The sequence below is a fragment of the Talpa europaea genome (genome assembly GCF_964194135.1).
Source record: "Talpa europaea genome assembly, chromosome: 7".
Taxonomy (NCBI): Eukaryota; Metazoa; Chordata; class Mammalia; order Eulipotyphla; family Talpidae; genus Talpa; species Talpa europaea.
Window position 1 is genome coordinate 115,019,025 of NC_140074.1, and position 22,979 is coordinate 115,042,003.

A 22,979-nucleotide genomic window follows, 5' to 3' on the forward strand; every position below is an offset into this window, starting at 1 on the left:
CATACAAGACCAGGAATGTAGGCCAGAGGTGCAGGGGGTAAGAGGATTCACTGGAGACAGAGTAGGGAGCAGAACAGGCAGATCTACTGAAATACACTGCTGAGGGGAGCAGTGGGTGAGACACGAGAGGTCTGCTGCGCCATGTGGGTTGCTCCCTGACCAGGAATTGAATACATGCTGCAGTGGCTGCTGATAGCTTCTTAGTGCTGAGGCTTAACCCCTTGTGCCACCAGGGATGTCTCTCCTATGCTTTTTTTGAGTACTTACTCTTTCATTACTGCCACCATAAAGTGGTCCAGGCCTCAAAAGGCCCTGGTTGATTTTTTGGAGAATGATATTTAGGAGCCAAGATCTAGGCACTAAATGTGCTTATTTCTTGGGATGTGATTACTTTAAAGCCCTTCCTTTCTTTGACTCTTACGTGTGTTTTTCCATTAACGCATATAGTACCACCTGTGGGGTTTTCTGTTAGTGCTTATAGTAGGCTAAAATAAAAATAGAATTTTAAGAAAAATGTATTATATGTTGTAACATTTTGTGTTTTGTAACATAGGAGACTTTCTTCTGAAGTCTCACTTCTATTTATAAACATTTTCCTCACATTTATCATCTTTTGATAGCTTTTAGAGTTATCCATTGCTGACTGTTGGGGTTTGAAGGGAAAAGGTGTAAATATTCACTCTTTTTAATCTTTTGTACTTTCTCCCTACTCATTAACTGACAAAATTGTAAGATACATACTTTTTTCCCCTCTAAGCTCTTGTTTAGAGAAGGGAGAATGAAATTAGCTCCTTCTAAGTGGATGTGATTTTTTTTTGTTCTTTTGGCACATTTATTTGGTTATTTGTTGATCAGGATGCTAATGTATACTAAGGATGAAAATTGGTAAATATCTAAATAAACAGCAATTTGAAAATAATGATTATTTTATAAGATAAAGCTTATATTTGCTTCAAAATAAAGCTTATATTTTGAAGCAGTTGGCACGTAAGTATTTATTACATACTCATTGATATTTAAACAAGGTTTTTAGCCTAGGAAAAATAGTCTTAGCGATTTCTTTTTTATTTTTAAAGATTTATTTATTTAGGCATACAAGAGCTGGGGTGCAGGCCAGAGATGCGGGGGTGAGAGGATTCACCAGAGACAGAGTGGGGAGCAGAACAGGCAGATTGGGGAGCAGCAGGCTAGACAGGAGAGGTCTACTACTCCATGTGGGTTAGCTCCCTGGCTGGAGATTGAACTTGTGCTGCAGTGGCTGCAGATAACGTCATAGTGCTACATATTAACCCCTTACACCACCAGGGAGGCCCCCTTGACTATTTCTTGTTGAAGAAAAATTACCTAACCTTTTGCATTAGAAAATACTTAGCAATGCCCATTGCACCATTTACAAACCAGATGCTAGAAATGTTACTAAGGTGCTTGCTCAGAGTCCAAATAGTTTATAAAACAGGCTTAATATTTTTTAAAAACATTGTTATATTAATGTAGATTCACAATTTTAATTGATAATTGAATCTAGAATAAAAATATAAATTTTCTCCAACCCTGTTTCTACTCCTCTCTAGTCATTATGAATAGTTGATATATCCTTCAAACCTTTTCCTTTGCATATGCACACAGATAATAGCGCACTCACTGTCTTTGTAAGATAAATGGATTTATGCTTTAAGTATTTTTCTGTAGCACCATTTTTTTAATATAAAAAATAAATCTTTACAATCTTTCTACTTTTACAGAGATCCACCATACTTTTTACCTAGTTTTTGATGAAATGAGTAATTAGAATGTTAAAGATGGTGAGAATCCAGAGTCCAAGATCATATAAACAAACTTTAAGGGAGAACAATTTGCTTTCTAGAAACTGAATCATATTGTGTTAATCTATGGTGGGTTTTTTTTTTTTTAAGATTTATTTATGGGGTACAAGCCAGAGGTGGGGGGGTGGTGAGAGGATTCACCAGAGACAGAGTGGGGAACAGAACAGGTAGTTTGGCTGAAATACTCTGCTGAGGGAAGCAGCGGGCAAAGCAGGAGAGGTCTGCCTCGCCATGTGAATTTCTCCCTGGCCAGCCGGGGATTGAACTCATGCTGCAGAGGCTGCGGATTGCTTCCAGATGCAGTGTTTAACCCCTTGCGCCACCAGGGAGGCCCAATCTATGGTGTTTTGAAGGAATTATTAGAGACTTCTGGCAGATGTAGTTTAGGTTTTCAAAAAGACAATGAATTTCCAGACCAAGAATATTTAAACCTTCAACTTGCTTTGTTTTTAAGAGAAACATATTTGCCTCACATAGGGAAAATGTATAGTTAGAAATAAACAATATTAATAAATAGATGTTTTTGTGAAAAAGCATTTGAATCTTGGTCACCCTTCAGCTATTAGTGTTACCTAAGAGTTTCAGAAATGGAAGATGGAGAAAGAAGGGTGTGTTAAACATTTCCCACTATGCATGTCTGGAATATTTGGTATATTAAATATTTGAGATGATTAGAATGGATTTCAGGAAAATTTCATAGAGTTGTGTAAATAGAAAAATAGTTTAAGAGATAAGCTACTTATTGATAAGTTTAAGGACATGATTCAAGTGGTAACTTCAAAACCATATACCTCTTAAACAAGAGACTTAAAAGAAATGATTTTAACTCAAAACAAGACAAAACCGACCCCTCAAATTCTCATTTTAATTTAGTAGATAATACAGAGAGGGATCTTGAGAACCTGAGAGGTTGTATGAGCCAAAGATATGTACAAATATGCTAACACCTAGTAAATACATAATGTGTTTTTCTTCTATGATCTTTCTCTCTTTCCAGGTCAGCGGTAGTCCTGAACTTCTGAAAGCTATAGAACAGGAGGTGAGAATGGTGTTTGAAAGCATTTTGAAAAGAATAAACAAAAGTGATTAATTTTTGGTTACTTCTTCAACTCCTATTCTCAAGATACCAAGTGCTCAGCTTGGAAGTCTTGATTTATTCACTGACTTTCAAAAAAAAATGATTTTTCCTATAATAGTTGTAAGGACTTTACTGTAACCTATGATTTATTCTTATCCTAAAGTCAGCATTTTGAAATAAAGGAGAAAAAATATAGGTAAAGCTCATAGGAATCCAGCCAATTTTCATTTATCTAGCTCTATATAAGAAAACTAGTATATTATGTACAAATACCTTCCTCAGGGAAGAATTATCATAATTTGATATATCCTAGAGACAGCCTCATGTGTCATTTTACTGTGGGCTACCTCTCTAGTTGAACAGATTTAGATTTCTTCAGACCCAGTCAAGATACCATTCAGCTTCATTCAGCAAACATCTATTAAGAGCCTGCTTCATGTAGGCTTAATATGTGGGCACTTCGTATTATAAAGACAAAACTTTCTCCTGCCCGGTAGGTCAGGGTTAAGTCAAGTCCATGGATGCCCCTCTGCAGGTCTTTGACAGTGAAACAGTATCCTCTTCTTTCAGAACTATCCTTAGAGTTAAGGACATTTATTCCTTCCCTTTGATAATATGAATTTTCTTGAAGCTACAGTACATTCTACATCTAGGTTTATTTCATCGGACTGTTGGTACAGTTTTGTTTCTCACTGTGTCTTTGGGTCATTGATGACTCTAAGAATCAAATAAAGTTATGAAATGCTCCCTTTAGAAAAATACATGCACTAAATAAAGAACTTTGTGATTCTGTTATGCCATAGAGTTGTAAATTAAAAGACTTTTCATTACCTTGCTAGTGAGTGTGGTGTGGTAAAACATAAATGAAGCATGTTGAATATACAATGTTGAAAACCAATGTTACCTCAATAAACAGAACCAAAAAAAACACTGCTTTAGATTTTCAACTTTTACTTAGGGAGAAGGAAATGTAAACACGCAAATAAAAGTGTGAAGCAATAAGTGTTATAATGGGGGATTCATGAGGCTAGTATGGGTTGTTTACATATTTTGGCCATTGGGAATGGTGCTGCTATGGATGTGGGTATGTGTTTTTGGATTGCTGATCCTATGGCAGTTTTATTTTTAATGTTATGAGGGAACTCCTTACTGTTTTCCATAGCAGTTTCCAATTACAGTCCTTTTAGCATTGTACAACGATTGCAATTCAACATTCTTATTAACACTTGTTTTCTTTTTATTTAGTAGCCATTCTAATGGGTGTGAGGTGATAGCTCATTGTCATTTCTTTGATAATTGGTGATGCTGAACATCTTTTCATAATTGTTGCCCACTTAGCACAACTTTTTTTTATTTTTATATTCCCCATACAATTGCACCTGCCTTATTTTGGCCCCAACTTAGCACAATTTAAACATGCACAGTAGTGGGCCTCCTTGGTGGCACAGCGGTTGAGCACTGGGTTGCGAAGCTGCCCGCAGCCTCTTTAGCGCTGGTTCACTCCCCGGCTGCTCCCCGGCTGCTCCCCGGCCACCAGAGGAGGGTCCCACATGGCGTGCAGACCTCTCCTGCCTCCTGCTGCTCCCCTCAGCAGTGTGCTTCGGTCCTTCTGCCTGCTCTGCTCCCTGCTCTGGCTCTGGTGAATTCTCTCACCCTACCGCGCTTCTGACTGTACCCAGTGCTTGTATGAATAAATAAATAAATTTTAAAAAATAAATAAATAAACATGCACAGTAGTGCCCTTCTTTTATAGCTAAAGTACTGGAATTCCAAATCAGTCCCTGCTTTTTTTTTTTGCCTTTTTTTAAAGATTTATTTATTTATACAAGAACTGGGGTACAGGTCAGAGGCGTGGGAGGGTGAGTGAATTCACCAGAGACAGAGTGGGGAGCAGAACAGGCAGATCTACTGAAATACTCTGATGAGAGGAGCAGCAGGTGAGGCAGGAGACATCTGCTGCGCCATGTGGGTTTCCAGATCCACAAATGAATTTGGAAAGGTTGGCTTTGCCAGATTGTTTACACTGTGTACTCTATTATCAAGTAATTTTTTTTTAAGGTAAAAATAACCAAACTTTGGAGTGGGGTGGGGTGATAAGGTAAAAGAGGAAGTAATTTCTTTACTTTTATTTAAGCAGTAAATAATAACTATAATGTTGACCTCAAATTATTTATTTCTCAAATAGCTACAAAGGCATATCATTTTCTCAGTGTAGATGAACCTAGGACTTTCTGAATCCACAGTCACAATGGGTTTAAGTGCTGTTCATCAACTCTTTTCATTAGGAACCTGGACTGTTTACTTTATATTGATTTTTAAAATAATTTTATTATTATTATTTTTTTAATTTTTTTTAATAGAGGCATGTTTTATTTTATTTATTTATTTGTGTGTTTTGTTTATACATGCACTGGGTACAGTCAGAAGCACGGGAGGGTGAGAGAATTCACCAGAGCCAGAGCGGGGAGCAGAGCAGGCAGAAGGACCGAAGTACACTGCTGAGGGAAGCAGCGGGTGGCAGGAGAGGTCTGCGCGCCATGTGGGACCCTCCTCTGGTGGCCGGGGAGCAGCCGGGGATCGAACCGGCGCCACAGAGGCCGCAGGCAGCTTCACAACCCAGCGCTCAACTGCTGCGCCACCGGGGAGGCCCCTATTATTATTATTTTTTAAAGATTTGTATATGCATACAAGAGCTGGGTGTGGGGCGGGAGGTGAGAGGATTCACCAGAGACCGAGTGGGGTACAGAACAGGCGGATCTGCTGATATATACTGCTGAGGGCAACAGATGGGTTTAGAATCTGGTTTCTTACCAGGTACCTCAGATGATCTTGATATAGGATGTTTTAAGAATACTTTGCAAAACTGTCCTGAGGTTAAAAATCTTGTTACTCCACTGTATTGTATTATGTTTCAGAATAACAATACAAGTGCTAAGTTTTTGAAATAGATATTATCAAATGATTGTACAATATTACAACTGTTGTTAAAACTTTGATATTGATGCTATGTATAATTTTATTGCTAATACTCCAGTCTACTGTGTTTCCAAAATTTTTTGTTTAGAACACTCTCCTGGATGTCTGGATCATGTGTTTTATTTAAATATGTCCTAATTGTTTGAAAATAGTCTGCAGAGATGATTTATTGCTTTTATTTGGTAAACAGTGACTATTACTATTTAACAGAATTTTCTCTTGGAAAGTTTGTTTCTTAAACCATTTTTATGGCTTAAAATAAAATACTCATTTAAAAATTTCTCTAATTTTTATTTGCAGGATGAGCTTTCTGATGTTAGCCAAGGAGGATCAAAAGCTACCACTCCAGCATCATTAGCTACTTCGGATGTGGCAGCAATTTCTGCTGATACTCCCTTAAAGGAAGATAATGAAGGATTTGTGAAGGTTGCAGATACACCAAATAAGTCAGAGATAAGCAAGCATATTGAAGTACAGGTAGCCCAAGAAACTAGAAATGTGTCAACAGGTGAGTGACCTTTGTTCTTTACTCACTGGCAAGATACTCAGTAAGTTCAGATGATGTGAAAATGAGAAAATATGCCTTAGAATGTTGCTGCTCTAAATTGATAAGATAGGTAAATATTCTTTATACTCAATTGTAAAAAACTTAAAAGAGGTGATTCAGGTTTTGGAGAGAAGAATATTGTGGTCTGCAGAGTTGGAGAATTTGAAAGGTGGAAGAACAGTCTGTCTCTGCCTTAGCTCATTAGCCTTTGTCTTTAATGTCTATATTCTACACTTTAGGTAGGAATGAAAACAGGGAGTAATGGCCTGGGATATACTTGCCTGTGTCCCAAGAATCGCAAACAAAAACTCTCTTTGGTTGTTTATTAGTTTCTGATATTGACTGTTAATTGTAATTATGATATATTGTCTGACCCTGTTTCCTAGAATCTGCTTTTAAAAAGTTTTTATTATCAAATGATATATAATCATAGTAGCAGCAGACTTGCATGTTAAGAGCAGTGTGTGATACATACATTATTGATGTCATCTTGTCCTTTTCTAAGGCTCTGCTGAAAATGAAGAGAAGTCAGAAGTTCAAGCAATCATTGAATCCACTCCTGAGTTGGATATGGACAAAGATCTCAGTGGATATAAAGGCTCAAGGTACTGTAAGTGACAAACTAAGATATCTTGTCCTTCCTTTTCCTCTCTCCCAGAATCATACTGTTGTTCTCACGTCTTTTATCAGACACATGCATTCAGTATTTTGCAGAAAAAATGTTGGTGTTATATTCCAATTTCTGTTTTTGAAACTGAACATTGTACAAGGTTTAAGCATTCTGTGAAATAATAGCTTTGCAACATTAGGGATTAGGAGCATATAAAAGGATGGGGGGGGGGAAGAAGACAGCTAACGGGGTATTCCATCCTTTCTAGAACCTGAAGAAGCATAGAGGGAGTTGGGGAAGTAACAATTGGAATAAACTTTATTCTTTTCCTAGATCAGGAAGAAGAGAATGTACTCCCTCAGAGCTGTAATGATCTCATTGGAAGAAATTAGTCTCATTTTACAAGGAAAGGAAGTTTAGGGGTGAAAGAAAACAGTTTTGTGTCATCTTAGTCAAGGTCATCTGAAATGTATTGGTGCTCAAGTATGTCAGACAGGAGCTACTGTCTTTAATTCAAGTTTTGCCACTATAAAAATGCTTGTGACAGTGTTTTTGTAGGACATTTTTTGGACACTGAATCATTGGGCCAATGGCATTTTAATTTTGAATATTATTACATACTGTCAACCTGTGCTTGAGAAAAATAAAATATCTATATAAAACATTGTAGTTAAGATCATGGACTCTGATGCTGATGGCTACATTTGAATCCGGCCTCTTTTACTTGTTTGTGGATGATCCAGGCAAACTTCTTAACCTCTTTAGTTTCCTTATCTGTAAAATTGGGGTAATAGCAGCCCCTTCTTTGTATTGAATCTTTGTGAAGATTGAATACAGTAATCTATATAAAGCATTTAGACTAGTGGCTGATAGGAAGCAGCATAGTGGCCTATGTTAACTGCCATTTATTGTTTGTTTGCTGGAATCTACTGCAAAGACATTCTATATTTTCTTCATTCATTATTTTTGTGAAGTTTTTTGACAATTTCTTAGGAAAACTAGAAATATTTTCAAAAAATTAAATTTTATATTAAGTGTAAATTTCAGGTTAAAAAATATACTTAATAGTCTCTTGTATTCATTTTACATTGTCAAAAAAATCTTTGTGATATCCGCTGATTTGATTTTATTGTTTTTGTTGCATAGCACCCCCACCAAAGGCATAGAGAACAAAGCTTTTGATCGTAACACAGAATCTCTTTTTGAAGAACTGTCTTCAGCTGGCTCAGGCCTAATTGGAGATGTGGATGAAGGAGCAGATTTACTAGGTATGCTAGCTTACCTGAGAAGTGTCATACCATCTTAAAAATAGGTAGATTATGCCTTCTAAAAATAGGTAGATTATAAAGCATGATTTAACTGAACAGTTCTTTAAAATGTCTCTGACTGCCTAGTGGTACAAAGTTATTGTACTTCTAGGTAATTAATAGGAACTTATTCTTGAGATCATGAAAAATTTAAATGAAGATATATTTGCATATGTATATACCTAAAGTGAATTGCATTTAAATTTGTATTTTAAATTCATATAACACAATTTATTACCCCTGCTATATTGCAAGAATAGTGTGGCATATAAGGAACAGTGTGATATATATGGGGGGGTGTATGTGTACACACAGAATGATGAATAGTTAGTTCATGGCTTAAATGCATTTCTCTAAATTCTGTTGACCTTAAGTAAGAAAGTATTGACTTTTCTGGGATTTCATGGAGTATTCTGTTTTATCTTTATTGGGAATGTGATCACTTAAAAGTTTCAATTGTGGGGCCTCCGCGGTGGCGCAGCAGTTGAGCGCTGGGTTGCAAAGTTGCCTGCAGCCTCTGCAGTGCCTGTTCCATCCCCAGCCACCAGGTGAGGGTCCCACATGGTGCTCAGACCTCTCCTGCCACCCGCTGCTCCCCTCAGCAGTGTATTTCGTCAGTCTGCTTGCTCTCCTCTCCGCTCTGACTCTGGTGAATTCTCTCACTTCCCGTGCTTCTGACTGTACCCAGTGCTTGTATAAAAAAATAAAGAACGCAAGAAAGAAAAAAAAGTTTCAATTGTGGAGGAATACCTGGTTTGAAAAGAATACTACACTTGGCTCTGGGGGCCTTTGCCAAATAGCTTAACCTTCCTGGGCCCTATTTCTTTGTGTATAAAATGAAGGAACTGGACTTCAGTCCAGGCTAACTGCCATAGGCCAAATTCAGCTCACTTCCAGTGTATGTAAATAAAGTATGTGTGGAACAAAGCCACACCCACTGTTTTTTTACTTATTACCCGTGATTTTGCACCATAGCAGTAGAGTTAAGAGTTTGCAAAGAGTTTAGAAGTTTGTAAAGAGTTTAGAAGGTATGTAATACTTAGAAATAACTGTTGTGTCTTAAATCATTATTTTCCAAAAGCTTCCATTCTCTAAGACAAAATTAAGCATAACAAATGGATTAAAAACAAAATGAAAATATTCTGGTTTCCATTCCATGTTGAAAATAAAAAACGGACTTTAAACTACTATCTTTCCCTTTGCAATTTTTCAGTATATTTATCTCTAGAATGTTCCAAATTAGAAGATATATTACCCTTTGCATCATGACTTATGCCTATACGAATACTTTTTGGTGAAAATAATAAATGTGATTTACATAGCAAATATTTGCTCCTCAGCTTCTCTTCCATACAATTCAGTGTGGCAACTGACATTCACTAAATGCAATATTGTTAAGCTCAAAAAATTAGTTCCCCAAGTTCTTTAATTGACCTTGGATTGATAAATAGTACATAGTCCATTTCTGTAACTCATTCATTTTTCTAATTACAATTACAAAACTCTCCTCTTTGAGGATATACATTTTTGCAGTCATTATGCATGTACTCAGTACTTCTTCTGATTTTATCATGATTGGTGTCTCATCCCTTGACTTTACTATTTTCATTGATTCTTTTCTCCCTTCACTTTAGTCACTTATCCCCATGGTCATATTATAGAAATTGGAAATCATACTTTGGGATTTTCTTTTGATTATCTTAGATATTTTAAATATCACTATCCTTGCTGCTTCTGATTATTATTTAAACACGTTCAGGTCTTTTCCATTTAAAAGTAAAAATACTCAACAAGCAACTATAGACCAGAGACACACTACAGTAGGGGGGCAGGGAGAGGAGAAGAGGGATTAGGGTCAGAAAAAGGAGGTGGGGATTGTATGGGGGAATATAACCAAAATGAAATTGCATACATTATGCAAAAATGAAAAATGATGTAAGAATTATATAAAATAAAATAATTTATTTAAAAAAAGTAAAAATACTGTCCTCCTCTGGCTCTGTATCTTTAGTGCCATGTTACCCTATCACCCCTTGTCCAGCTAATAAACTGTTATGTATCAGTATTTATCAATGCGGTATTTGTTATGTGCCTGGCACTATCCTAGATACATCAGTGATCAAACAGACTTCTTGAAGGTGTGGGCAGCATTTCTCTAGTTTCATTTGCACCTCATCCCATTGTAGTGTCACATTCTCCTTCATACTCTCCTGACCCAAAACAACCTTCTTGTTTTCTGTATTCAGCTGTCTATTCTTAGTTATTTTATATGTTTTCTCAAATAGTGTTTATCTTTAAAACTATTCCCTAGGTTTCTGTGATAACAGACTTTTCCTCCATCATTTTCTGCCTCTGGCTATTCCTTTTTAGTCTTTGCAGAATCCTCTTCTGCCCATCTTTCAGATATCAGTGATCCTGTTCTAGCTCTGCTTCTTTGTTTGGGAAATCTTATTGCTGTTGTTTTTTTCTGGGTTTTCATGGCTAAAAACTTTCATTGCTCCAAAGTTTTTCCTTTTTTTATCTCTACCCAAGATCTTTTTCTTTAGTTCCAGACTATTTCAGACAGCCCATTAGAAACCTCTAAGATGTTTTGTATGGCTTTACATTTGATTTACCTAAAGCTTAGCTCACCATCTTTATTGTTCTGTCCCATTTAGGCTGTTCTTACACCAACACTTACCATCTCAATGAAAGAATTACTTCACCGTCACCTCAATTCTCCATCCTAGATCTCCACCACTTCTCTTATAACCAATCACCAAGGCTTTTTTCTCTCCTTAAAAAAAAAACAAAAAACAAACAGCAATATAATTCTTCTTGCCTTTGTTTAATAGAGGCAACATATCCTCTGGGAACTCTGCCTTGATCCCCTAATTAAAGCTTAGTTGTCCCTGAAATGCATTCCCGTGGCATTGCATTTTATTTGTTATGCCACTCTTCTTTCTTTACTTTTTTAATGTACCTATCTTCCTGGATAGACTATAAACTCAATATGCCCAAGACAACTATGTTTTTGGCTCATTATTGTATCTTTAGCATATAGCACAGCAACTAAATGAATGAATTGCTAAATACTTCTAACAATTTCACTTCACCTCTGCATCTATATTCTTTACCTTTTGGAGTTAAAACTCCTTTACAGGAGATTTTGTAAGAGAGCAGTATACTATTGGAGAAATGCACATACTGAACTAGCTAAAATTATGCATACTTTCTTAAGTGATTGACACTTAAGGAATTGACACATCGTTTGGAAGCCCATCTATGGACTGAGCTTGAAAATTGGTGGTAAAATCCAAATGAAACATCTATAATATTAAAAATAACCAAGCCTTTTTTGTTGTTGTTTTAATAGGTAAAATTCCAAGTAAGTTAGATCTAAATTTATATTCAGTCTTGAAAAAAATGGGAGCATTTCATGTTATATTTTTCTTATAGCGATGAGTTATTTTTATTGATATATTTCATAGTGAAATTTTTAGGTAATTCTATTGATCATGTATTACTTTATATTAGATTTTAAGAGAACTCTTCTTTGAAAATATGTAAACTTTAAAAACTACATATTTCCAAGTATTTTCTTATTATAATGTTTACACTTTATGCATAGTTAATGGTTTCTCTACATCTTTTTGACATTTTGTTTCCTCTCATTTTGAAGTAAATGAGTGTAGATCTCACTTTCTGAAAATCAATGTAATTGAGATTCTCATTCATTTTTCTCTTGGGCTGCTTACCCAGGGGAATATTCTGGTGTGTATGCTTTTAAATACTTTAATATTGCTGCTTTTTGAGCTAGGTGTTCTTGGCTGCTATTTTCATTTTAATGCTTTCTCATTTTTTTCCTGCTCAACTATTTTTTTTTTTGCCCTGCGTATACTTTCTGCTTTTATACTTTCCCTATATGCTTGAGAGTTTATGGCAAACATAAAGTTACCTTAACTTTTTTCAACCAGTCTAAATCCTATTTCTTTTGATTCTATAGCTTTATTGAAAAGTCAACATTAGTGTTTAAAGCAAATATTGGCACATGTCTTGCCAAAATTCATTTTGGAAGTAGAATTTGGAAATTTTAAATTTTCTTTAAAAAATTCTTTATTCTCAGGTTTTAGAGACTACATAGATAGATAATTAAATAAGCTAGTGTTTCTGAAAGGTATAAGTACCCTGATCTTTGAGAATATTTGATATAATTATTATATAAATAAAGTATGAATCCAGATGTGAGGATTGAGTTTTTAGCATTCATAGGTTGGTTTTTTAAGTAATTTTAAAATAGTATTTTTTTTTTAAAAAGGAACATGCTAACTCCTTTGTCATGTGTAATTTTCCTTAGAAATAGTTCCTTCTGTAGCGTAGCGATGAGTTACTTCTTCCATTATGTGTGATTTTTCCAACACTAGCTCATTTCTTGGGATGAGTAAGCAGTGGGGTTTTGTTTGTTTTGCCTTTTTAGTTTTTTTAATTTCTTGAGATATATCCTCTAGTATAGTGGTTCACTTTTATGAGTAGAAAATTAAATATCTTTCTTCTTCCTAAAGATCACAACATTGGCTCTTACATTGGCTCTGTCTACCTGACAGTACTCATTAAATTAAATGTGAGCTGTATAGTGACCACTGAACATTATCATTCCAAAGGTGGCACTTTGAAGGAAACTTTATATTATAGATTTTGGGTTTTCAATCTATAATTATATTCAGTTTTATTGTTAAGAAAAAAATTGATAAAACATTTAGGTATAACATATCAGAGAACATCCTTGTGAATGATGGAACTCGTTTTAATTTCTGTCTTTTGTACATCATTATGCATTAAACCATGACATTGTGATTTCAGATGTTTTTCATATCATGCATAAAACTTTATAGATTAATAATCTATTTTCATGCTGTTTCTTACATAAACATTTCTTGTTCTTTGTTTTTGCTTTACATGGAATGCATGGGCTTTAAGACCATAATTTCTTTGGTAAGGTTTCATCTGCACTGGGGTTATTTTTTTTAGGCCTTGTTTCTGCTGTTCTCTGTTAGTAAGACCTAATTTTTAGGCAAAAGACTATACTACCAGCTGTGGTTTGGAAACAATTTCTGGCCCATATTAATGCTTTCCTTTTTCCCCTTTAATACTACATTTTAGAATATTTAACAGTAAAGTCTTGGTCCTTTTGAAATGTTATCTATGAGAAATTCTAGATTATAAAGGGTTGCCTGACAAAAATATTTTGTTCTGTTTTGTGATGGATAATTATTTATAATTTTATAATCTATATAATTCAATAGATCAAATGAAATTATAGACAAAATAAGATTGCTAAAGGATAAAATTTATAAAATAAAATTTATGACTATAGCTTAATAAGTTTACATAATTTGATTATTTTCAAAGTTTTTATCCTTTTTCTTTTGATAGGAATGGGTCGTGAAGTTGAAAATCTTATATTAGAAAATACACAACTGTTGGAAACCAAGTAAGTATATACAAGATGTTAACAGAGAGCAAAAGATGCTGTATTTTCTTCTCTTTACTTCAGCTACACTTCTTCATCATAACACAGCATTAATGCAGTCTTGCTATCCCATTTCATTTCCCTTCTCTGCATGTTGGTGTGTGTGAACACATACACAGACAGGTAATGGGACCTAATTTCACTGATGAACATGTTTATTGTTTTTTCCCCAGAAACAGATTTTCATCTCCTTTGCACTGTAATATCCATGCTTTCTCTTTAATCTTCTCTTTGTGTTCTTTGCCTTTTTTGCTCCCTCCCCTGGAATTTATTATTTCTTTTCCTAGGATTTTTATTTCTGCTAAGTATTTTGATCTAATCCCAGCTTTCCTCTTCAGAGGTTTCCTACTAATTGCAGGTTCTCTGGTGCAATTTGTAGGATCTTAAGCCCTTATGAACATTGGAATCTTGTTCAGTGAGACAGGCCCTGGGTTATGTAAATAAGCAAATTGGATTCCTTTGTCAACTTGCTGTGTCACAGCACCTTTGGAGCATCTGTATATACACAAAATAGAATGCAGCTGTAGTGAGGTCCTGTACCCACTATACCCAAAAGGAGCTAGCTGGTAGATTTTTATTTCAGTTTCTTTCTAGTTTGGAGTTATTTCTCAATTACTAAAAGTCAGGCCTCCCTGGTGGTGCAATGGGTTAAGACGCAGCCTATGAAGCTATCCACAACCACTGCAGCACGAGTTCAATCCCCAGCCGGGTTGCAGCAGACCGCTCCTGACTCACCTGCTGCTCCCCTCAGCAGTGTATTTCAGTCAATCTGCCTATTCTGTTCCCCACTCTGGCTCTGGTGAGTCCACTCACCCCCCACACCTCTGGCCTGTGCCCCAGTTCTTGTATGCATAAATAAGTCTTTAAAAAAAAAAGATAATTTTAAGGAATAATTCTGTTTTATGATTAGATAATATCTTTTCAGAACTTTTTAACAATAATACCTTTATGGGTGCTGTTTTTAAAAGGTATAATCTTAATTCTGACTTTTTATTTGTGGTGGTCTGTCTTGCTTTATCTGTTTATTCTTCATAGTGTGAAGAGTTTTTCCCCCTTTTTATCTTTGGGGACATCTTTGAGGCATTCACTTATGCCTCAATTACGGCAACTTTATGATTATATAGTCACTTTAGTATATAAGTGAATAAATATGCTGAAAGATGGAAAGAATATTTTTTGTAAAGATGCACTTGAAATGTGTTTTTTTTTAGAAATGCTTTGAATGTAGTGAAGAATGATTTGATAGCGAAAGTGGATGAGCTCACCTGTGAGAAAGACGTGCTACAAGGGGAATTGGAGGCTGTTAAACAAGCCAAACTAAAGCTTGAGGAAAAGAACAAGGAATTGGAGGAAGAGCTGAGGAAGTAAGTTTTCATTATGTTGTTCTAAGTCAAACTATCTTTGCTGGTGTGTCACAGAGAGTAGCAAGTGTAACTCAGAGGGCCTTCAACCCTCGAGCCTGGAAGGCCCATAACCTGCCTGAGTTGGGGAGGGGCCCTTTTGATTGTGCTCTGAGCAGGCCCCTGCATCTACTGCATTATCAGTTTTTGATGTCATAATGTGAAAACTGTTAGAACTGTTCAAATCTTGCTAAAAAGAAAATTAGAAACATTATTTTTCTTCACCCAATTTTCTTTAACACCTTTTTTTAAAAATTCTTAGAACACTGTTATAACATTTCCCCTAGATGAAGGCAGATAAATACTCTATTTGAAAGTAAAAAAATAGTCACTTAGGGTGATAAAATTGTGGGCATACTTTGTCACTCTTGGAAAAGAAAACTCACTTCAATAACATGTTTTGCTTTTCTCCCCACTAGAGCTCGTGCGGAAGCTGAAGATGCACGGCAAAAAGCAAAAGATGATGATGATGTAAGTTTGCAGTTTTGAACTTTTTTTCCTTGCCATGTCTTTGTAAACATAAAATTTGAGAAAATCTTGTTAATTAAACTTTGGATATAGCATTATAAAATTTTTTTTGAGTCAGAAGGCTAATTTACAGTCATGAATAGGATAGAGTTACCACCTCCCACATGGCCTCCACACACTAAGCTTTCTAGCTACATATGGCTCTGCTCCCACTGTGTTTGCATGTTTGATCTCAAAGACCAAGTGGGACATTGTGGATTTTTTGTTGTTTGTTTTGTTTCAAATTTTGACTTAGAAATATGAAACCTTTATAGTAAAAGTTGTTTAGTAGTCTCAAACATAAAAAGATGAAGTCTAGATATGCCCAAAAATATATGTGACATATAAGTTATAAAGTATAATAAATTAGCATTGTGAAACTACCGCTTAACCTAAGATCTAGACATTATCAAACATTGAAGCTGCCTGTGCGCCTCCTTTCTGGAGGAAACTACTACTGTTCTGTATTTATCATTGTCTTACCTTTAACAAAATATTATTTTCACACTACACATGTAAATCATACTAAAAAATGATTTAATTTTTGTTATTTTTATATTTATTTTCTATTTAGTCTTAGAGATTTGCTTCTTATACTCGGTGTTATGTTTTTAAGATTCATCTGTGTCGTAATTTAGTGCTATAGTTCATTCATGTTCATTGCTTTATAATATCCTATTACGTGAATATACTGGAATTTATGTATCTGTTTTCCTGTTAATGAATATCTAAGTTATTTTCAGCTTTTTATTATCACAAAAAACATGCTGTTGTTATGAATGTTATAGTACAAGTGTGCTGTATTTTTTTTCCAGGGTGTATGCCTAGTAGCACAATTGTTGTGTTTCAAACTCAGAGTCCTTTAATCATTTGTTTGACTTGTATTTATTTATTTGTTTGTTTGTTTGTTTATTTATTTATTTGTTTGTTTATTTATTTATTTATATAAGCACTGTGTACAGTCAGAAGCACGGGAGGGTGAGAGAATTCACCAGAGCCAGAGTGGAGAGCAGAGCAGGCAGAAGGACTGAAGTACACTGCTGAGGGGAGCAGCAGGAGGCAGGAGAGGTCTGCGCGCCATGTGGGACCCTCCTCCGGTGGCTGGGGAGCAGCCGGGGATCGAACCGGCGCTGCAGAGGCTGTGGGCAGCTTTGCATCCCAGCACTCAACCACTATGCCACTGGGGAGGCCCTGTTTGACTTGTGTTTAAAGGAGAGACCAATTTCTGTGACAGAAGGAGATTGAAGGCGGTCTCAAACTTTCTTACTGTCCAAACCTTTCTTACAGCTTTGATCCAAAATATGCGTATTCCACTCAACCAAACAAAAACCCTGTAGTTAAACCAACTTCCCTCCCCAAAAGAGCACTTAGAAATCAGCAATAGAAGGAAGTTGACTTAAGCATGCCCCATTGGAGTCTTAGCATACTCACATCCCTTATTTTTTCCAAGAAGAATTATGGTTAATACAGTTGTCCCTATCTTGTATTTCTGTTTGTTTTACTGACTCTTAGAGTTGGGTACCTTGGTGACTAGTCAGTAAATTTATGCTTGGTATACATATGAATTGGTAGTTTGAGATAAAGGAACCTCTTTTGGAACCAACTTGTAACTAATTTCTGAATGAATAACATTTTTTTTTAATTTTTAAAAAAAGATTTATGTATTTATATGTACAAGAACTGGGAAGTAAGCCACAGGTGCGGGGTGTGAGAGGATTCACCAGACATAATGGGAAACAGAACAGGCAGATCTCCTGAAATACACTGCTGAGGAGAGTAGTAGGCAACAGGAGAGGTCTACTGTGCCCTGTGGGTCAGCTCCCTAGTGGTGTGTCTTTAACCCCTGCACCACCAGAGAGGCCCTAATGACTAGCATTTGTTATAAAATATGAATTTAAATCGTCAGAGCAATATTTTCAGTTGAACATATTAAATCAATTTAGATAAGTTAACTTTTTTTAGTTTGCAATCTCTACCTGTATTTCCTCAAATACCTGTATTTATATTAAAAAATTAAGTTGTCTGCTTTTTTAGTCATAATTATTTAAACCTCATTGATTTATTTTTAAACAGCCATTTTTCTTTCAGTGATCGATTACATTAGAAATTAAGGAATTGTCTAAAAGTTTAAAGATTTTGCTTACGTCTGAGATAATAGGCTCTCAGAATGATCTATTTAGTATTTATTTCATTATAGAGTGATATTCCTACAGCCCAGAGGAAGCGGTTTACTAGAGTAGAAATGGCCCGAGTTCTAATGGAGAGAAACCAATATAAAGAGAGATTGATGGAGCTTCAGGAAGCTGTTCGATGGACAGAGATGATTCGGTTAGTATGAGAAGTACCTCTGGTGTTTTTCTATTGTTTCCTATAATTCCTTGATTCAAAACTAAAATCATCCTACTTTAGGGATCCAAGACCTTAGTTCTGTTTACTAAGAAAGACTTTTTAAAGAAACACTCAGAATTAGTAGGAGTGTGATCAAGGCCAGTAGCTGCTCTTGGAGAATGGCCCCACCGCCTCTAAAATGAGTTGTTATTACTTAGGAATGATGCTTATTTTTCAAAAGAATATAGACATTGACAGTCCTTTGCAATAATGCCAGGAAATGATGAAAAGCCATCTACCCACATAGGAAATTAAATCATTTTTATTTGGTGACTCTTTGTAACATATTCTTGCATCCTCCCACCCCCATCTGACTAAACATGCAAAATGCAGCTTACGTGGACATCTTTGTCAGTTGGATCTTAAATCTCACCTAATGCTGCCATCTAATGGTCATATTCTCAGCAACAGTCCTTACTTTAGAGAGAACCCATGAAAACTTTTTAATTAGTTGTCCCCTATTTTGCTCATATTTTAGAGTTTGTGTTGTAACATCAAATTTACCACTAATATTACATACTGACACATTTTAAGGTGTGTGAACATATTTTCCTGACTGCCAACTTTTACTTCATTATGATTATATCATTTATATAGCAGTCTATATATATCCTTTCAATGTCATACTAGAAGAAAATATTTTCTGTAGCATAATTGCATCTTGCTAAAATTGTAATTGTTTATACCTGATAAGAAGTAAGGAGATGAGTATTTTAATCTTTTTATTGAACAAAGAAACTAATGGACTAGAAAGTATATTCTTAAACAATGAAGAAGCATTTTAAAAACTGAGGTATATAGGCAGACTCCACTTTTCATTGGTAGTCTGTAAGTATAGAGAAATGGTAACTTACTTTTACATTGATTTCAAAGATTTTAATTCAGTCCTTGAAAAAAAAAGGGGCTCTGATAGTGATGGCAGAATCTTTAACTCTTTACTAATCAGTTTGGAATGCTTTATTCTCCTGAAAAAAAATTTTCTTTCCAATTGCACTTTATTTTTTAAATATTTATTTTTATTTATGCATACAAGAACTGGGATATAGGTCAGAGGTGCAGGAGATGAGAGGATTCACCAGAGACAGAGTGGGGAGTAGAACAGGCAGATCTGCTGAAATACAGTGCTGACAGGAGCAGTGGGTGAGACAGGAGAAGTCTACTCCACCATGTGGGTTAGCTCCCTAGCTGAGGATTGAATTCATGCTGCAGTGGCTGGTGATAGCTTGATAGTGCTGAGACTTTAACCTCTGTGCCACCAGGGAGGCCCATATTCTCCTGAAATTTTTTTGAAGTGCCTATCAATCCAGTTTGCCCACCTTCATTTTTGGTGATGGGAAAGTTTTAGTCCTGTGAAAGACCAGACGGAACAGTAAAGTTGCAAGCTATTTTTTGATAACTGGGCATATAAGACAATAGAGACCTTTAAAGACAGGGTTACACAAGGAAGTATTTTGAAAAAAGGGAGACTTGGAGGCTGTCTTCAGTAAAAAAATTTTAGATGCTGACATTCAGGTATATTGACTGTCCAGTGTAAGTGACAGTATTGTCTCTCTCAATAGATTGAGCTCCTTGTGGGAGGGATAGCATTTTATTTATCTGAATTGTGCTAGTCTTAGTAGATATGACGGGTCACAGTAACTATTTGCTGAATTTAATTGTTGATTCTCCTTTGTGTATTCCATGAACTTCTTGTTCTTTAGCTAGGAAACTAGCACACCTCAGTAATAACACATTTCCTTCTTTTTTCTTTTTTAAATGCAGTGCATCAAGAGAAAATCCAGCCATGCAGGAAAAAAAAAGATCAAGCATCTGGCAGTTGTGAGTATCTAAAAGCATACAGAGACATTAGATGGCACTTTGAGACAAGAAGACTAGGTCAAAATTTATTTTCAAGAGTGATTTTGTATAATCTTTTTAAAATTTGTGATATATGGCTAAACTGAATATTTTCTTTTTGATATGTAGTGTGCCAGCTCGGTAAGGCTGCTCTTGAAGACAAAAATGATGCTGTTGTAAGCTGCATCATGTTGGCTATGCATTTGTTGAAATCCTCTGCAAAGTTAAATAATGGGGAATTATTTAGAGTTAATTAATTATCTGGATTCCCAAAAGTTATTTATTTACTGGTTGTTTGATAAGGGACATTATGAAGTAATGATTAGAAATTAGTGTTTATGGAGTTTGAGTAGTGTGTATATGTGTGTTTTGGAATTGAATTACCTTCATGCCAGAAGTACTGTTACTACTTACTGTGCTTAAAACTTAACCACATTTTTGTAAACCTGCTCTTTTGTAGATGTGTTGATTTTTTTTTTTTTGAAGTAGATCTGAAAACAGTTACTTAAATTGAGTTTACAAAGAAAATATGTAAGATGTGTGTTAAAATAGTAGTAAGTGTTTTAGTACTTTATTATGACTACATTTACAACTGGTATACCAATCGTTGTTCAAGCCATGTAGCCACAATCTTGTTGTTTAACAACCACTCTGGCTAGCATCAAGTATGTACTAGCTAAAGGAACCATCTTATTTTATTTCTTCATTATGGGACTTCCCTGTACTTAAGAACTTTTTGCTTTCATTATGGGAATTGTTAATTAAAGAATATTCTTTAGAATGGCATGGATCTGCCATTCTAAGCCATAGTTTCTCTTTCCTGAATGTCTGAGTTTGGCTGTGAGTTATTGCAAAGGCTGCAGTGTGTGACTCACAAAATATTTTTTTGCCGATTAATTACTCATTGATTGCCTTGTGAAAGCCATTTGGAGTTTGTGTGGAAAGTTATGGATTGTTCTTCACAGTGCATGTGATACACACAAACAAAAACACACATTCTTCATATACAAACACACTGTTTTGCTCTTTAGTTTCAGCCGACTTTTCAGCTCCTCAAGTAATACTACTAAGAAACCTGAACCACCTGTTAATCTGAAGTACAATGCACCGACCTCTCATGTTACTCCTTCTGTCAAGAAAAGAAGCAGCACCTTAGCTCAGCTACCTGGAGATAAGTCGAAAGCCTTTGATTTCCTTAGCGAAGAGTAAGTATTTTCCAAATGAGTGGTTTTGCCCTACATAAGTTAACAGTTCAGAATATTCTTGTTCTTTATTAAATCAGCAGTAAGGTTTCAGGCAAATCTGTAGAGAAACTATTTTTGTAACTTGACTACCTTTAAGTAAATTATTTATGGTCAGTACCTTTTAATAATATTGAATTTCACACTTTTCATAGAGAAGGAATTTTTTTTGAAGTCTCACTTTTATTGATATGGCAATATTGATAAATATTAATGGAAGTATTAAAGACCTAAATAAGCCTTTCTCCGAAATGTTTGATTATTTTCTTTGGTGTCAGAGGACTTGGTTTTCCATCCTGACTGCTATTCTTTAGGTACATGAACTTGGGCAAGTTAGCATCTCAGAGCCCTTCTTTCTTTGCCTATGAGTATGATAACCTACTTCCGAGGTATTAGGATTGAATTATAAAGTGTTTGTAAAAAGTCTGACATGCTGGTAGATTTCTTTAACTATGATATACTTAGCAATTTACTTCACAAAATTGACCCAAAGAAAGACAAACCATTTTTCAAAATCAGCATTTTGCTCTGTAACTCTAAAGCTCACCAAGTCATTTTGCATTTTTGTCTTTTGAAACAAGTTAATGAGGTCCAAAAGTTAGCCTGTATTATTTCCTAAGGAGAGAATTGATTTATTGATCTCACTCATTTTTATTTACATTCCCTGGCATTAGAAAATTATTGGTTAAGTATTTGTTGGGTGGGGGGAAAAAAAGGAGGAGCCAAAAGTATATGAGTATTTTTCCTTTATATATGGCTTAAATTGCAAACACGAGAAATTTGATGGCTGATGATTCAGAATACTGTAACGGGCTGTTTGCTAATTTAAAACATGGGTTGTGTATTCACTGGACAGCTTTAGCATAATACTTCATAAGGAGGAGTTGTAGCCTAAAATAAATTAATCTGAAATCATGTGTTTGTTGTTATTTTTGCTATCTTAGCAGTAGGGGAACATGTAAGGTGCTCTATACATTTAATTAGAAGGGAAATTTCTTTTCCTTTTAGAACTGAAGCTAGTTTAGCCTCACGCAGAGAACAAAAGAGAGAACAGTATCGTCAGGTAAAGGCACATGTTCAGAAGGAAGACGGCAGAGTGCAGGCCTTTGGCTGGAGTTTGCCTCAGAAGTACAAACAGGTAAAGTATAAACATGGTGAGAGCATTTAGTGGAAAATGCCTGGACATGAAAGAAAATACACACCCTAAGCCTGCTCATTTTAAACTTTATGGACTTGGCACATATACAGAGAAGTATTGAGAATAGTGATTTTCAGCTTGTTTTCTAGAAATGCCTCTAGTCTTTGAGGAGAAAAGAGGGCTCAACAGGAGATGTCCAAGTATATGCAACTTGAGGTGTTCTACTCTGTTTTAATATTTAATATTTTAATTTTTTAAGAGGCAGTATCTGTTATTTAAAAGTTTTTTTTAAAGCTTTATTTTTTATTTATGCATATAAGAACTGTGGTATATGCCAAAGGTGTCAGGGGGCTGAGAAGATTCACCAGAGACAGAGTGGGGTGCAGAACAGGTGGATCTACTGAGTTACATTGCGGAGGGGACCAGCAGGTGAGACAGGAGAGGTCTGCTGTGCCATGTGGGTTAGCTCCCTGGCTGGGGATTGAACTCATGCTTCAGTGGTTGGCGATAGCTTGATAGCAGTGAGACTTTTTTTTTTTTTTTATTTTATAGAGGCATGTTTTATTTATTTTATTTGTTTGTTTGTTTTGTTTATACATGCACTGGGTACAGTCAGAAG

The 22,979-nt window shown here is 35.5% G+C and overlaps 1 protein-coding gene across 9 annotated transcripts in view; it reads left to right on the forward strand.

Annotated features, from left to right (window-relative positions):
- The window catches only part of SPAG9 (sperm associated antigen 9), a gene marked incomplete at both ends in the record, with an annotated part of 115,738 nt that overhangs the window by 73,608 nt on the left and 19,151 nt on the right, over positions 1-22,979 (forward strand). For 5 of the 9 annotated variants that reach the window (XM_084236191.1, XM_084236188.1, XM_084236190.1 and 2 more), the window contains 10 exons: positions 6,178-6,385; positions 6,930-7,029; positions 8,181-8,302; positions 13,754-13,811; positions 15,062-15,214; positions 15,670-15,721; positions 17,955-18,085; positions 19,907-19,963; positions 21,013-21,186; positions 22,231-22,360. In XM_084236191.1, the coding sequence (XP_084092317.1) occupies positions 6,178-6,385; positions 6,930-7,029; positions 8,181-8,302; positions 13,754-13,811; positions 15,062-15,214; positions 15,670-15,721; positions 17,955-18,085; positions 19,907-19,963; positions 21,013-21,186; positions 22,231-22,360 (1,185 nt within the window). Of the gene's footprint in view, positions 1-2,820; positions 2,863-6,177; positions 6,386-6,929; positions 7,030-8,180; positions 8,324-13,297; positions 13,313-13,753; positions 13,812-15,061; positions 15,215-15,669; positions 15,722-17,954; positions 18,086-19,906; positions 19,964-21,012; positions 21,187-22,230; positions 22,361-22,979 lie in introns of all 9 variants that reach the window. The other 4 variants (XM_084236189.1, XM_084236193.1, XM_084236187.1 and 1 more) reach the window with 3 other exon arrangements.